At 39.4% G+C, this 16,890-nt stretch overlaps 3 protein-coding genes and 1 non-coding gene across 5 annotated transcripts; all 4 read right to left on the bottom strand.

Annotated features, from left to right (window-relative positions):
* Window positions 1–2,077: 2,077 nt before the first annotated feature.
* On the bottom strand, window positions 2,078–3,082 carry LOC103422787 (protein DMP7-like). Its single transcript, XM_008360847.4, has one exon. The coding sequence runs from the start codon at window positions 2,937–2,939 to the stop codon at window positions 2,289–2,291; it is 651 nt and encodes a 216-aa protein (XP_008359069.2). The 5' UTR covers window positions 2,940–3,082; the 3' UTR covers window positions 2,078–2,288.
* Window positions 3,083–3,628: 546 nt separating this feature from the next.
* Window positions 3,629–9,363, bottom strand: LOC103422673 (mitogen-activated protein kinase kinase kinase 3-like). 2 transcript variants are annotated; one of them, XM_008360737.4, is made up of 12 exons: window positions 8,972–9,363; window positions 8,219–8,683; window positions 7,276–7,593; window positions 6,881–6,968; window positions 6,651–6,713; window positions 6,285–6,445; window positions 5,929–6,004; window positions 5,252–5,311; window positions 5,040–5,147; window positions 4,696–4,932; window positions 4,341–4,444; window positions 3,629–4,248 (listed from the first exon to the last, which is right to left on the bottom strand). In XM_008360737.4, the coding sequence occupies exons 2-12, from the start codon at window positions 8,659–8,661 to the stop codon at window positions 3,978–3,980; spliced, it is 1,929 nt and encodes a 642-aa protein (XP_008358959.2). In that variant the 5' UTR covers window positions 8,662–8,683; window positions 8,972–9,363; the 3' UTR covers window positions 3,629–3,977. The 2 variants fall into 2 exon arrangements, with proteins under 2 accessions (XP_008358959.2, XP_008358960.2); XM_008360738.4 differs by having other exon boundaries at window positions 8,219–8,677; window positions 8,972–9,315.
* Window positions 9,364–10,287: 924 nt separating this feature from the next.
* On the bottom strand, window positions 10,288–12,730 carry LOC103447391 (peptidyl-prolyl cis-trans isomerase CYP19-4). Its single transcript, XM_008386578.4, has 7 exons — window positions 12,507–12,730; window positions 12,332–12,410; window positions 11,944–11,991; window positions 11,824–11,847; window positions 11,367–11,549; window positions 11,169–11,244; window positions 10,288–10,669 (listed from the first exon to the last, which is right to left on the bottom strand). The coding sequence occupies exons 1-7, from the start codon at window positions 12,570–12,572 to the stop codon at window positions 10,531–10,533; spliced, it is 615 nt and encodes a 204-aa protein (XP_008384800.1). The 5' UTR covers window positions 12,573–12,730; the 3' UTR covers window positions 10,288–10,530.
* Window positions 10,874–11,066, bottom strand: LOC114819895 (small nucleolar RNA snoR143). The gene has a single exon (XR_003767193.1). It is a non-coding gene; the product is annotated as a small nucleolar RNA snoR143 (small nucleolar RNA).
* Window positions 12,731–16,890: the final 4,160 nt, after the last annotated feature.

Raw genomic sequence — 16,890 nt, 5'->3', positions numbered from 1 at the left:
CTCGTTTCTCTCCCCAAAACCATGGCCACCATGAAAACCTCCATAGTTGCCTGTCTCCCTGCCCACGTGTCCATTTAAATCTCCTCCTATAAATAACTTCTCCGTCTGAGCAATTCCTTGCACCAAGTCTCCAAGATCTTCCCAAAATTTCTCCTTCGAACTCGTATCCAACCCTACTTGAGGTGCGTACGCACTAATCACATTGATAAGTTCTTGTCCTATTACAATCTTGATTGCCATGATTCTATCTCCTACCCTCTTGACATCTACAACATCTTGTACCAAGGTCTTGTCCACGATGATGCCAACACCGTTTCTCGTTCTATTTGTGCCCGAATACCAAAGTTTAAACCCTGAGTTTTCTAGATCCTTTGCCTTACTACCAACCCACTTAGTTTCTTGTAGGCACATAATATTTATCCTTCTCCTCACCATAACTTCCACTACTTCCATAGATTTTCCCGTTAAGGTTCCTATATTCCACGTTCCTAAACGCATTTTGCTCTCTTGAACTCTACCCTTCTGTCCTAGCTTCTTCACCCTCCCCCGTCTAATAGGATCAAAGTACTTCTTTTGTGTGTCCCGGGTAAAGTTGATAGGAGTATATGCTCCCAAACAACTTTGAGTGGAGTCGTTCGAAAAGAAGTTTCTATGGCCCCCTTGCTCATTTAACACTGCATCCGGGTGCCGATGGAGATATAGCGACCCTTGCTCACTTATCACTGTGCTCGGGCCACACAGCGCGCCACTTACGGGTGACGCCCTAGCTTTAGCGCGATTTTGTTCTGGATTCATTTTGACCTCACCTCACTTTGCTCTCTCATCCTCCGCTGATTTCTCTCGATCTCTCTCCTCCTCCATATTTTCCATCTTCGAATCCGACCATACCACACACCCACATCACACTAGTGAGTCATCGACTCTTTCTCTCAATTGAACTGACTCATTCTCTCTCTCGATTGACCTCTCTAAGCTCACTCACCCACTCACTCATAGATTCACTCTCCCTCTCTCTCCGACTCTCTCACAAGACTCTCACTCAATCGAAAAATTAAAAAAAAATCTAGAATACAAAAGTTCGGATAAAAAAATTTTCTAGAATACAGAAGTTTGGAAAAACTGAAATTTTGGTTCGGTTTTAATTTTTCAAAATCTCATCCCGAAGTTCGGAAAACCTTCGGGGATCCTTGTTAAGACTCGGTACTAGCAACATTAGGAAGAACTGCATTCTTCTAAATACCATCCACCTTGATACTCACACACCATTTGTTATCATACTGAAAATTTCATTTTCGGCCCATAGAGATTCCGTTCTTCACATCCTCAACCAGGTTGAGGATGTGAAGACAACCTGCTTTGTAGGCGATGTCACTCCAAGTACCCTTGAACTCAATCTTGTGACTATAATCAAAACATCCGAGCTAATTAAATGTTGAGCTGGGAGAGGAAACACAAGTTTTGATTGACAAGGTAAGGTATTCCAAATTTCCTCAAAACATTGAACTCATGCACACAATGTTATTGTCCGCCACCATTAACGACTCTTTGGTTATTGTTTTCTTGTACATGAAGTAAATGATCAGTGGAATCAAACCCTGAACCCTCCATCCCATTACCAATTTACCATCATCATAAATTAACCGTTATTGTGTATATTGAAGTTTTCATCGGAAAAAGGAGAAAGACAACCTGAAAACCTTGCTTTTGATATGCATTCAAGATAGCGTGAGCTTATTCTTGCGATTATGCACTCTTTGAATAGGAATTATTTGTACAGTGCTAGATAAGTTATTGGGGGATTCTTTGAATGGTTTCAGTACCTCAAATATTCTCTCACAGATGTATTGGCGCTGCGGTTTTTTTCTTGGCCAGAACGAATGGAGAGATCCCCCCTCTATCCACCCAAGTCTTTGGTCTTAAGAAGGATGCCGAAGGCAGAGCTAGTGAATGGAGTGAAGTCATTACAACGTAACCGTACTAGAAGGTGCGGATGGATCAACAAAGACTAGAACAAACATATAATAACGGATTCTAAATTGTAAGCAAGCATCCAACCTAAAAAGGGAATGGGCTAGAATTATGAACTTCTATAATCTGATGATTTGATTGATTCAATATCAATGAACCAAGAAAGGAGAGTTGAGGGTTGGATCCAGTGTATCCATACATCTCGATCAGAAAATAATCAATAGAAAGATTTTCCAAGAATTTTCATATATTTGACGTATATGATAATAACACACTTAAGAAAAATGTATTAAATTTTCCAAGACTTTTATTCTCTCAAGCTAGCTTCGAGAGAGAGGGAAGCCAATTCCATGGCGTCTGGAGGGGAATAAAACAAACAACAAGCTGCATGCGATACCCATTCCGACAGGGAACGCCACCAAAAGCTGCCTGGCCTCCTCCGATGGCTTGGGGTAGAAGCAATTGACGACATTTTGATCAAACATTGCCACCGCAGCAAATACAAGTACGGACATGAAGGCATGGAAAAAATCTCTGAACTTTACCCTATATTTATCTGCCTCCTCCGGCGCAAGTGTGATTTTGGAACCGTCGAGAATCCACAACCCTTTAGATGTCGCCAACCCGTATCGGACCTTGCCTCTTTCGTCCCTCAAGCTGTCGGTGAAGCGCATAAGGAAGCAGGTAAGGCTGCAGAAAGTTAGGAGGAGCACAGTCATGGTTTGGTTGAGGACGGCCGGGCACTTCCCTTGGCGTGTGAAAGCGGGGGAGAACATTTGGAACACGAGGACGGTCCCCGTGGGGAGAAGATTAGACAAATGGGCCGTGCCTTTGAAGGTCTTTCTAATGGCCTTTCGTGCCGGGGTTTTCGGTTGTTTTGGCTTTGGGGCTATTGAACTTGATCCTTCTCCTCCTCCTCCTCCTGCATTATTATCCAAAAGTGGTTGCTGTGTTTCCTCGACCGCAGCCATGTCGCACAGATAAGGCGATAACTCTTTGAAGCCTTAGACTCTTTCCTCCTCGAAAGAGGTAAGTCAGTCAGCCTTCCTCCTGCACAAATGGATCGAACCACACAAGAACACAAGATCAAACGAACGAATGAAGAACAATGAGAACACTGGTTTGGTAATGATCAAACGAATTATAAATGGTTAAAGAAACTGAATGTTGAGATTAACAAAATTAGAATTCGTCTTTCTGTTTGGTTTCGGCAAGTAAATGGTAAAAATAAGTCATCAACTGGTTTCATAACTGATCCGACCTTCCAGAAACTCTTGTAAAGATTAATTTTTGTTTGGGAGTTTCATTTGATTGTAGGGGACCAATATGAAACGTTCGCAGTATTTCAAATAGGGTTGGTTTTGTACAATGGAATTACCTTCATCCTTAACTACAAATTACGTTAACGGAGCTGACGTCAATGACCAAATGGTACACAATTTCAAGGGAGTGATATGGATCTTTGGTCACTATGTTTTGGCTCAATTCATATTTGGTCACTAAATCTAGAAATTTAATTTTCAGCTTCGACCAGCCAAACACGAGCCAAAATTTTAGTTTTGAACACACGGAAAAAGGAACGATGGACCCGCCCGTTATATGTGGATACCATCACTCCGGTTATCTGACCGGCCGCTGCCAACCTCCCACGTAAACGATGTGATTCAGGCTTCTGTATATTTCGTTATGAACAATCAGTATAAAACATAAAATGTTACACAAGGGACCGGCTTCCATTTACAACAATCCGAATAATATGTCGTTACAGGATCACACAGTCCACTATCTTCCCCATGCAACGCATGTTTAGTGTTGTCCATCAATTCCCTCGTTTTCAAATTCCCTTTCACGTAACAATCAAGTCACTCTCCCAACGGAAAGCAACATAAACAACCAAAACTGCTAAGCGGGGGAGCGCATGACCAAAATATTTCCTTCCAAAGTGGTGTGGCTCCGGTTCATCAGGCACTGCTGGGGAGACTGGACAATTTATGTTCTCTATGGTATATTTACATTCCAATGGGTCTTGTTCTTGGTGAACTGCCAAGCGTTTGGGCATTAAGTAGTGTTGTTTCCTGCCAAGGATCAAGAGTGTACGGCGTAGTTGGACTTAGCTTGTTATACGATGAGTAGTCGCTCAAGTTGTAACTACTCTGTCCCATCATCGCGTAAGTTGGGTGAGGGGGAGAAAGAAAAGAGCTCTTGTGTGTTGCTCCATATTGTCGTAAGGGGCTTGAACAAGGAGATACAGGCAAAGATGTAATCATCCTTATATTCTCTCTGCATATACAAGATTGATAAAGAGTCATTTTACATTATAACACGTTCGACAGACTACATCGATGAGGATATGACGGGCAGAATATATTTACCTGGGGCTCCGCACATCTCTTGAAGTTGCGATTGTGGGCTTCACAGTGTGATCTGCATCACTCAGGGTGAAACTTGTTCTGTTGGAGTGTAGCTCTAATACTGGCTGTTCAGAGAAAGAAATTAAATAGAAATCAGGTTGGGCAAGCGCTTAGGTTTGATTGAGACTTGTTGGAAATACTAGTTTAACGATTCAAGACATAACATGGATGATGATATGTCAATAAATCGTTTAACAAAATGCAGTGTAACTTCTCCAAATAATCTCAAGCGCAAACTAGATTCCACACTTCTTTCTATAATTTGGCCCACAAACTAAAAGCTTAAAATATGCAGTAGAAAGTTAATAAGCTTTACCGGCGTCCTGCTTCCATGAAAAGCATATGGGAAGGCATCCTTGGTTACTTTCATGTTAGAAGATCTTGTCGTTGTTTGCTCTCTAATGAATGGGTGCTCTAGAAGGTCAAAAGCCGTAGGACGCTCTGATGGGTTCCGTTGCAAACATAGCCTCACAAAACTCTTTGCATCATTTGAAAGATGATCAGGAATATGTGGAATATCTTTGCTGTTTCCAATTTTAAAAATTGCAGCCACCTGTTGAACCCGATGTAAGGAAACAAGTTTTGGTGCAACAAACACTTTGTAGCTGATGATAACAAAGAAATTTTTTAAAGCAATAGGTTCTGAACAGTATATCGCACCCCTTCATACTGGCTCCAAGGAGGTTTAGAAGTTGCCATTTCGAGAATTGTACATCCTAAGCTCCATATATCCACGGCAAGGCTATAGCCGTTTGTATTCATTACAACCTGAAATTAACATTTCATGAACTGAAAATTCCACTACAGTGAACTGGATGCAAACAATACAAAGGAAAAAAGAGGGAAAAAAAGATGTTGAGAGAGATAAGTACCTCTGGGGCCATCCAATAAGGACTTCCCTTGAATGACAGCATTGAAGCACAATTTGTGATCTGAATCAGAACATAAAATCATCAGATTTCTCAAAATTGATTGAGAAAACCGACTAGGAAAACTAACAATTACATACTATTCTTCGATTTCCTTAGTCAAATACCACTCTTAAATATGCAGATAAGAAATACAGAACAATAAGCCAATTCCTAACACCCAGCTAAGAACAGGAAAAAATACAATGACAAAACTTATTAACTGCACTTCAATGTGCAAAGATTATAGAAAATGATAACTCCCGAAATTGAGGAGAAACCAAAGCCCGAAGTGTGGTCCGATCTTACTTTATCCTGAATAACCTCCACTCTATCTCCTTCGTAATTTTAAAATATCCTCTTGAACCAAAGCACCTGATAAATAGCCAACAGACCACCTTCCATAAAACCTTACAATTTTTTCCCTCTAGCAAACGTCTTATGGTTGTCACAATGAAAACAGATCCTTGTGACATTATTTTGTCCTGGTTTCCTGAATGCCAAGACATATCGTATAGTTAACACTTAACAGTTTCATTCTTACTCTTCCTAGACACATTCATGTTTGAGATAAATTAGCAATTCTATGCCTTCATTACTTCACTAAGAATTCAATGTGCAGAGAATGAGATGCAATTTACATGTTTAGCCATGCCAAAGTCTGCCAACTTGATTTCACCATTAGGACCCACTAATATGTTTGCTCCTTTAATGTCCCTGCAAGGAAAAACAAATTAGTAAAAAGATCATAAAGATAGAACACAACCGCCAGAACTTTAATTAAAAAGATTTAATAAATCATTATCAGTGTAAAAGTAGGAAGGTAAAAGATAAAGAAAATTATTGTAGGCTGAAAAGAAAAAAAATTAGATTTTGTACAAAATATTGCTGACCTAGAAAAAAGGGAAGACAAGTATTCATATGCCGGACCACCATATGATTGAAAATGAGGGAAAGGAAGATAATGAAGACATTACAGGTATTAAAACTCACACACCTATGAACTGTATTTCTTTCGTGTAAGTAGGCAAGACCAGATACAATCTGTCTGGTATAATTTTGAATCACAGGTTCGTTAAAGGCGCCATATTCTTGTAGTAGTTTATAAATTGAGCCACCAGACACATATTCCAAATAAACAGAGAGTGCATCTTCACCCTGAAAAGGACAAGCCAAAGTTGATAGTAACCCTTGATGCAACATCCAAATCAACAACTAACCAAATCAATTGAAAATAAATAACCCATCGCTCTCTTTTTCTATCCCCACACCAATGTATGCGTTCAGGCAATGTGCATGTATTTTTTATTGCTAATGGACAAGCATGTTTATCAGCATTTAAAGCAGTATATTTAACTCTCACCAATTCACTTCCATGATATCGAACAATGTTTGGATGTGAGAGCTGACTAAGCAAATTTATCTCCTGTCAACAACAAAAGGTTAGATGCAAACCAGTCCGCACCAACAATCAGATAGAGAGATTTCTAACAATGTAAATTTACTGTAAATGCTCAGTGACAGCTCGAAATACCAACTCAATTGGAGCAAAGCATCATGCCTGATATTTTCAAGGTAGCTGGACAAAGTTACCTGGTTCAGTTGCTTAAGACATTCTTTTAATGATTGATCATCTGTAACAAGCCTGACTTCTTTTATTGCACACATTTGCCCACTTTCACTGTCAATGTCACAAGCAAAAGTTTAGGAAAAGGAATACATATACATGGTAACAGGACATCTTGTCTGCACTCCAATTATTGCAAAACAATTATTTGGTGCCCTCACTTTGGAATCCATTTTGTTTCCTTTATAAATTCCAGGGTAATGTGCAAAGTGCGTGCATACATACAATCATTTTTGTGCCTGAAGTTTTTGTTTCCCTTGCCCAAAGAATAAATATTCAATTTAGTTCCCAAAACTAACAAACATGACCGTTCACTTTTTGTTATTAATCAATCCACCACAAAAGTAAAATTCACATTTACCTGTTAAACCCAACATAAACATGGCCAAAGGTCCCTCTTCCTAAAAGCTTTCCCTTCTTCCACTTTGATAGCGCACAAGCTGTGTTTTCAGTGACTGGACTAGTTCTACTGCTGGCCAAGGCAAAAGGACTAGTTGGGGAACCTGGAGGGAGCGGAAGAGGATGATACACACTTTTCCCATCTTCTTGCTTTCCCGTTGGAGACTCCAAACCCATGGGACACAATCGTGGGTGAAGAGGAGATGTTGGGCTAGTTGGCCCCCTAGACCTAGGACCTGGGCTTTTCGGCATCATGCTGACCTTTGGATCACCAATACATCTGTAAATAATATAGGACATTGATAAGAAGCATAAAATTATTCTTTATATCTCAGATATAATCAAAAAAATATTCCAATGATCCCAATCATCATCTTGTGGAAATATAAGAATAAAGCCATCAACTTAATACAAAACAAGTTGATAAATATTCTAGTAAGATTTATAGTAAGATTTATAGCTTAAAATATCTATGTTAATCAGCATGATGTGGTTAATGCTAAAAACAAGTGGCCTCATAAAAAGAAAATCAAACTCTACTATGACAGAAAACCAAAACCAGTTTGGAAAGGAAATATCAGCTCAAAAAGTTAATAACTCAGAAAAGTAGCTGATAATCACTCAAATTCGGACAGCAAAAACTCTATGGAGAAGGCAAGAGTATTTAGCTAACTAATTACTAAATTAATATCCAATAAGTAACTATGAATCCAATAAATTCACAAATGAAACAGTTAAACCATATATGTATGGATTGGAACTGAACGTTTGAATTAAAGTTCTTATAAGCATGAATTGAATTGATTTGAACTGAATGAAAAAACATTCAAAAGTCCCAAATTGTGCACAGAACAGAAAATTATCTCATCCGAAAACGCAGGGGTTTTGTGGAGAAAAAAACCAACCTATAGCTGGAAGCAGCACCACAATGAGCAACCAGTGGGTCGTCGGAGCCAGAGGAGCTGACGCTTGAAACAGAGGCGGACCCAGATCCTAACCCATTGACCTGATCATTTCCCAAAGCCAAACCCTGCAGGGACGACACCGATGGGCGAGGCAGGGGATGAGCTGCTCTCTCACCGCCATCTGAGTCAAAACCCAAAAAGCCAGAAGAAGAGACACCGACAACGCTACTAAATTCCCTGCTGGCTCTCGGTGATGCCCGCGTGACTTGTTCGTCGAAGCTCCTCGGCCTTTCGTCCTTCTCCTTCTTCTTATTATCGTTACTGATCGAAGATTTGTTGACAAAGTTGTTGCTGTTGCGGTTAGAGTAGGGGTTTTTGTGCTGGACTGCCTTCTCTTGCTCCTCTTTGCTCTTGCTTGATTTTCTTCCCCACCAAGCAGGCATATTTACCTCAATTTATCTATTTCTACCATTAAAATTTTGAAATATCAAATCAATTTGCTTGATTTTCTTCACTCCAATACCAAATGATCAGACCTCAACGATCAATTTTAAAAATTGACACACAAAGATTCAGACTTCGAACACGAATTTCAAAATTCCCAAAAAAACCAACACCCATTTCAGTTACGAGAACTTCAAATCAACATCAATTTCAACAAAATTCCCAACATCCGAACCCCGAAATGAACAAATTCTCAAAATTCAACCCCCGATTGCAATCCCAATCTCAATCCAAATCCAAATTACATACCTTGTAATCGAACGGAGGAGCTGGGTGGCGGAGCTCCAGACGTGAACGGCAGAGCACGACGGATGCAATTAGGAATACTTGGGGCGGCCTATAACATCCTCCGCCGTCTGAGGCTGAGGCTCTCTTAAAAAGCAAGATAATTTATTTTTATTCAATTTAATTCGATTGAGAAGAGAGAGAAGATGACTCAGAAAGAAGGAAATTGAGAGTGAAAAGAGCTTGAATTCGGGGTTTGCAGCTCGATTTTATATCGCAGGAGGAAGAAGAAGAAGAAACGGAGACTTTTTTTCTTTCGGGGAGAGAGAGAGAGAGAGAGAGTGTGTGGGACCTGTGGAGGAGAGAGAGAGAGCACAAGTGTGAGGAACAGCTCAGCAGAGAGGGAGACGACAAAAGAGTGAGTTTCGGGGACGGCAGCCGGTGGTTGGATAAAGCCGAAGGGGTGACGTGTCAGGTTTCTGGTTGTGAGATATGACGTAAATGCTTACGTACACACGCATGTAACGGATGAGGTGTATGTATGTTGAGATGATCATACATACATGTGCCTGCATGCATGCATGTTGATGTCATGTGGGGGAGGAGTGGACTGCGTCAATGGGTGTCGGGGAAACTTGTGGGTGGGTGTGGGGGTGAGTGACCAAGTGAGTGTATTGCGGATTTGGTATTTGTAAAAAATTCCAAAACCAAAAGTGGCCACAAGATTCATAACACAAACGGTTGATGCTCGCTATTACGATGGAAAATGATTTTCGTACTCTATTTTTTCTCGTGTTTATAGCCACATGATGCAGTTAATGGCAGGAAATTAAGAGATAAACAAATGAGAAGTGCAGGAATCGCTTCTGTAAATAATGGAATTCATGTTTTGATGATTATTGCAATCCAACTTAGTCCTTAAGTTGCATGAGCACTTTAGATGGATTGGGTACACAAGTAACAACCAAGGTGGCGTTTCGGCTCAAATAATAGTGTGATATGATTTTATTCAACATGATATTGTGTTATTGGACCAATACGTCAACTTGACGGTGTACCCATATCTAATCCTTGTGAAACCCGCCATTAGTAAATCAAGTAAGCAATGACGTCATTGCTTTATTCACTTTTCTTTGTTTAGGTGGGATGAGTGATTTAAAGTTCTGTTTTAGATAAGAAAAATAGTAAACCAAATGATATGAAAAGGAAAGTTCTGAAATGAGAGATTCTCTCATGCCACTAACTCATGACATGGTAATCGTCCCTTAAAAGATGAATGCACTTTTTAAGCACATGATAAACGTTTATTAGATAGTGACGCCACTAAAACTAAAATTCAATTGCATGAATGGTTCTTTCTGGTAGGGTTAACGTTATCACAAACTTGAAACTTGTCCTTACAAGGAGGGTTTTGGGTTTAGGGAAAATAACGTGAACATTCTGTAGATGTTATCGAACTTAAAGTAAGAACACACTCGGTACATGAGCTATAACATCTTCACCGGTCTTACACAAACGAAAATCAAGGAGAAATCGGAACAGTTATTGGCACTCGGTAAATGGAGAGACTACGATAGGAACATCTAGAGAGGAAGTTCACCACTGTCGGCAATCACGACTTTGCTCTTGGGTGTGCCACTCTGGTTTCCTTCAGCTTCAATCTTGTAAACCACATCCATTCCGGACAGCACCTTTCCGAATACAACATGTTTGCCATCCAACCTATAAACATTCAAATACGGAATCAAACTTTAGCTTTGATAACTATACATGTGTAAACCAATGGCTGTTAAAAAAGAAGTGGTAATGGACCTCCTCCTTGTTACGGGATAGGGCTTCAGATCAAACTAATGAAATCAGTAGTTGAGCACTATTTTAAATGAGCGCAAGTGTAGAATTATACAAGGAATAGGATTGAAATTTAAGAAATGTGAGATGGAATCAGTAGAAAAAGGGGACAGAATGAACCCGCCATCTGTGGATACCATCACTACGGTTGTCTGGCCGCTGCCCAACTCTCACCAAAACGGTGGGAATCAGGCATTCACTGTAAGCACTATTGGTCTCCACGAGAAAGCAAACCAAAATCGCTTCCTCTAATCAAAACCAACAAGTGCCGGAATTACACAAATTAAGAAAGTGATGCAACATGCAGAAGCAGATAGTCATTCTAGAGATATTCTTAGCTTTTTCAAGTATGCATGGATGCACATAGAATTACCAGTTAGTTGTCACAGTTGTGATGAAGAATTGTGAACCATTGGTGTCGGGACCAGCATTTGCCATTGACAAAAGCCCTGTAAAAAAGAGCAAGCGTTTTGTTCACAACATAATATAGGTTCAAACTTCAAGATTATATTGGGTGCTAGCTATCCATGCCACTGGAAGAGAAGGCAGGTGGGATGGGTTATTTCTCTACCTGGACCGGTATGCTTTAGCTTGAAATTCTCATCAGCAAACTTCTCTCCGTAAATTGATTCTCCACCTCTTCCATCACCTAGTGTGAAATCACCTCCTTGGATCATGAAACTGGGTATAATCCTGTGGAATTTGCTACCCTTGAAATGGAGAGGTTTTCCACTCTTTCCAACGCCGTTCTCCCCTGAAATATTTGGGCAAAAAAGCTCAAAACTTTATAAACATTGTCGACTCTTACAACTTTCTAATCAATGTGTTCTAATGCAGTATGCAGAAAATTTGTACGTAGCAACTAAATATTTGCATCCTTCCATTTTAATTATTGAGTTGTTACTGAACTTGAAGGCCTCGAGCAAGGACCATTTCATATACATTGCTGATGATAAACCCCAAAAAGTAGACACTACATATCAACTGCTAAACTTAATACGAGGAAACGAAGATGAGTAACTGGTTACCTGTGCAAAGAGCTCGAAAATTCTCTGAAACACCAAAGGAATGAATTAGTAATGTTCTGAAATTGTTAGACTTAGTTTAACACATAGAACCCACAAAATGATAGTAATATTATTCAATACCTGCAGTCTTGGGAACCGCCTTCCCAAAGAGACCGATCACAACCCGTCCTGAAACACAGTGATCGAAACAAGTATCAATACCGATTAGCCAGAAACAAAAAGCACCACCACCAAAAAAAATCCCAATAATTCATCAAACTAGGGCACCCAAATTTTCATTTGCAAAACTCTATGCACATAAACATTTCTCCAACTCCACAGAAACACATCCACCTCTACACAAATGATCACCTATCGGCGTTCAGCTCCCAATTGAGCTCATATATCATATTAACCGGAAATCAATATCAAATCTGGGATTAAAGTCCCTTAATCCAATTGAATTTTGAGCAAATGGGTCGAATTTGTTCTAAGGATTAACAAAATTAATGCAAATTAAACAGCATACCAGCAGGCTTTCCAGATATCTCGACATCAAAGTAAACCTTGTGGGTCACTTCCTTCAGATCCTCCTTCGACTTCTTTGCCTGATCAAGAATTTACACAAAATTTAAACATTAATCCTTGAAAACGCAATTGAATCAAACAAAATTAATAAATTTAATCAAAACTATAAATTTCACCTCAATGAGAGCTAGGGTTCCAAAGAGGACGAGGGTACAGAGCAGCAACGACGTCGCTCTAGCCATCTCTTTGCTTTTTCAGTTCTGTGAACTCTCAGACACTCCTCTCCCACTTCAGATTCATTGATTTGTACTGATGTGCGGGTCCCAGTGTTTAGCGGTTCAGCCAATAGCGGTGCGACACGTATGACATGCTGGTGTTTTGGCGTTATGTCATTGGTTGAGCCGTCTGGGGTCCCGTCAAGAGTTGCATAAAAAGTTGGGTAATGAGTTGGATGTGGGCCGGATGCTAAGATGTATTTGGGCCTTGAAGCCTCATTCTAGGTTTTTTTTTCTTTTCCAATAATTCAATAATATTAATTTACTGTTCTAAATATTTTACCTAGGTGCTAGCCGATTGTCTACTGTTTCGATTAATTCCTAAACATTTGAAAATTAAGAAATAGCGCATAGCTCGCTTAGGCTGCAACTTTCACTTAGACAAAAAATACATAACTTTCATTTTTCATTTTATTTTTTCAATAGTTGTAAAAGACTTTTTTTAAATTCTTAAATGAAAACTCATTATATGCTTATTCCTTATGTTTTCTATATATTCTAATAGTTTATAATCTATGAGCTCATTTGGGAACGACTGAAAGCGATTTTAAATAAAATGTTTTTTGAACCAAATCTTAACAAAGATGCAAGTTAATTCTAAACACCTTAAGTGTTTCCAGCAAAAAGCACATAACTGGTGCTTTTAGCAGAGAGCACTTCAAGTGCTTTTGGAACCCAAAAACATTTTCCATAAAAGCGCTTTCAATGTTTTAAAAGCATTTGCTAAACGAGCTTTATATGTTATTCTATTTTGCAATTTATGTATCCCAATACAATTATGTATTTTTAAGTACAAATAAACATTTATTTATATAATATTTAATAAATTTAATTAAAATTAAAAAGAAAACCTAAGCCTCGTCAAGACGCGTAAGCGCTTAGCCCCTGACCACCTAAGACTAATTCATGTTAAAAATAGAAAGCATACGGGGTTAATTCGAGTTGTGTCATTTTGCATATCACGAGTTCTATATGCATATACACATTAACTTGTTGCATAGAAATAGGAATCATGTTTTCAAATAATTTTAACTTACTAAATTGTAATTCTAAAGAGTGTAGACAATCAATTTCAAGTTACCATCCTTTGCTTCCTATCCTTTTGGTACCAACTTGTTTGGGCCCAAAAATATTGGTTTGGGCCGAGTTTAGAATTGTTCTCGGCCCAAAGGCCATGTTTAAGTGTCGTTGGGGGTTATCCAGCTCACGGGCCGCGCAGTCGAAGCTGGGCGTGTCTCATCGGGAACCTGTGGGATGTGGGTGAGTCCTATTACGAGAAAGAGTTTCGACAAGATAAGGATGATGGAGTTTGAGATTGAATGCGGCTTGATAACAAGTTAAGTTCAAAGTCCTAGTAAGAGTAGAACTGGCCGAGATAAGGTTGGATTGGGGAAATGAGTCCTAATCCGAGAATGATTGGGATTCAATGCAGGTTGGCTATTATAAATAGGGAGGGAGGACATCGAACAAAGCCCCTCCAATTCAACACACAAATTGCCCTGCGTAAACTCTCGTTCTACGCGAAACCTCTCAACAACCTTGAGGTTTTTACTTTCTTTTTCCGCCGACATACCTTCAATCTGGATAAACAACATTGTGGAGGCAACCAGCGAACATCTTCAGTTTGGATAAACAGCACTGTTGCCGTAGAATCAGCAGACCGTGAAACACCTTCAGTTTGGATAAATAGCACTGCAACATGGTCGATTGGTTATCTATCCAAGTCTCGGTTGAGAAGGATTTTTGGATCCTTATTGGCAGAGGTCATCTCATCAGCCTTCTCGGCGAAGTGAGGTGTTACTAGGGCTTGGCACATCGAATGCCGAGTTGTTTATGATTGGTTATTCGCAAGTAGGTTTTAGAATTCGGCATTCTGACGGCCGAACCACTTTCATAATCACGACGTACATTTGTTTTGAGTATTTGTGTCCCTATACTCTGGTGTCTATTCGGCTTGCTTATACTCTCACAAACATAATCACAGTGACCGAATCCGGCGCCGACGATTTGTGAATTCGCAAAACTAGCATATTTGTCTTCAGGCTCTAGAACCCGAAGGCCGAGAGTGTTCCTTCCTCGGCCGCAGTCGCAAGATCAAGAAGTCAGATGTGCACTTAATGCAACATCAACACATTTTACTCCTCGCCCGACGAGTTGGTACACCCCACAAACAACCGAATGACGTAGTTAGCTTATTAATTACTCAGTCTGCGCGCCACGTAGGCTTAGTAGTTTTTTAGGGTCAACACAACTACACATTTGATTTAAGTTAAGCTTTCTTGATTTCATTATGCTCCCATTATAGGCTTCATCCTTAAGTTTTTAGGTCAATGAAAGCAACAGATTGTTCTGGTGGTTAGAACATTCTTATTCAACACATTGTCTTCTGAATTTAAATTGAATATGTGGCATGTGGTAGCACTAGAAATCTATCAATTCCACTCTTGTAATATGCTATGATCTTAAAAGAGCAAATCTAAACGTCAGATTAAAAGAATGAAAATGTGAAATAACTTTGTATTTCTGTCCCGACCTTATAACCAAAGACTTCAATCACTCTTCAAAATAAATTCCACTCGTCAATTATGTTACTTCTATCGTTCAGAACCTGCTAACTCTTAGTTTAGTGAAAAAAATTCCGCAACCGAATTTATTCTCTCTATTATGAAAAACAAGACAAACCAAAACAAAACTGGACTTTCATCCAAATAATAAAGTAGATTTGGATAAATGTTGTGTTTGTAGAATTATCAGAGAGACGGGTCATACGACCCACTTCCAACAACACCGATATTATCCACAACTTGGTAATTACCACATGCACAATCCGTCAAGTGTGGGGTTTTATCACAAAAGGCCTCGATTTTAGTTGGAGTGAGATTAGGGTATTTAAAGTCTTATTTTGTCATTGATACGGTCGGTGTGAGACATTTCAACATGCTCCCTCACGTGGGACCCATTAGTGGGTCACATGTGGGAGATCCACACATCGACAACCACGTGGAGTGAAAGGGACTCACCTTACACGCGGGGCCAAGGGACCCACCATTATCGTGTGGGGCCAAGGGGACTCACCTTACACCGAGGCCAAGGGACCCACCATCATCGTGTGAGGCCAAGGGGACCCACCCATCATATGATAGTACAGTACAAGCCTGTTCCCTGGCTCTGATACCATGTAGACTTATCAAAGAAACGAGCCATTCGACCCACTTCCAACAACACCGATATTGTCCCCAACTTGGTAATTACCACCTACATAATCCGTCAGGTGTGGGGATTTATCACAAAAGGCCTCAGTATTAGTTGGAGTGAGATTAAGGTATTTAAACTATTCTTTTATCATTGATACGGTTGATGTAGGACATTTCAACAGTGTTATGATATGGTGGACAATACTATACTCCAACAACAAACCCAAAACAAATGAAGAAAGGGACAATTGAGAACAAAGTTTAGACACGAACATAATTAGAGAAAGAGTATACTGCCGTTTGACCCTCTAAATTAGTATTTCAATTAAAGTTGACCTTTGAACTATTTTTTGGGTAAATTAAGCCCATGACCTATTTGAAATCAGCCAATTAACCTCATTATCAGATTCGATGAAATTTCATCAACTTTGCCGTCAAATACTGCCACGTGACCAACACGTTATTCACCTTGAAGGTAAATTCATGCCAGTATTTGACTGCAAGTGGATGAAATTTCATCAAATAACAATGAGGGGTTAATTAAAAGTTCAAAGGGTTAATTTACCAAAATACTAGTTCAGAAGGTCAATTTCAACTGAGGTAATAAGATTTACCAACAAAAGCACTATCCAAGCAAAATTTTAGATAGTTGGTCTGACCATGCATCTTATCCAACCACTCAATGTGTCACGTTATTATTTACTTTCCACTAAATATTCACTAACGAACATAACGATATGAATAACTATCTGATCATATAACATCAATTAATAAAGGATAATGTTATTTTATTTACACAATTTTTTTTACCTTCCACACACCATTTTTTCCTTTTTTTTTTTGTTATTGATTTTTTTTAATTCATTTCGTCCCACGATTGAAAATTAAAAAGCATGTGTGAAAAATAAAAATGAATGTATGAATAACATTATCCTAAATAAAACATATATTCGATATTAAGTGATCCGCAGGGCGACCCCAACTCACATGTCATATCCTTGAACCTCGTTGACAGGCTCCACCTCCGAGGGACCAGAAACCAGAAATCGAAAAGGAAAATAATAGAAAATCAAATGACACATTAACTAACC

Source organism: Malus domestica, chromosome 11 (assembly GCF_042453785.1).
Source record: "Malus domestica chromosome 11, GDT2T_hap1".
Classification (NCBI taxonomy): Eukaryota; Viridiplantae; Streptophyta; class Magnoliopsida; order Rosales; family Rosaceae; genus Malus; species Malus domestica.
Note: the sequence above shows the minus strand (reverse complement) of the source record. Positions and strands in the feature narration are given on the sequence as shown.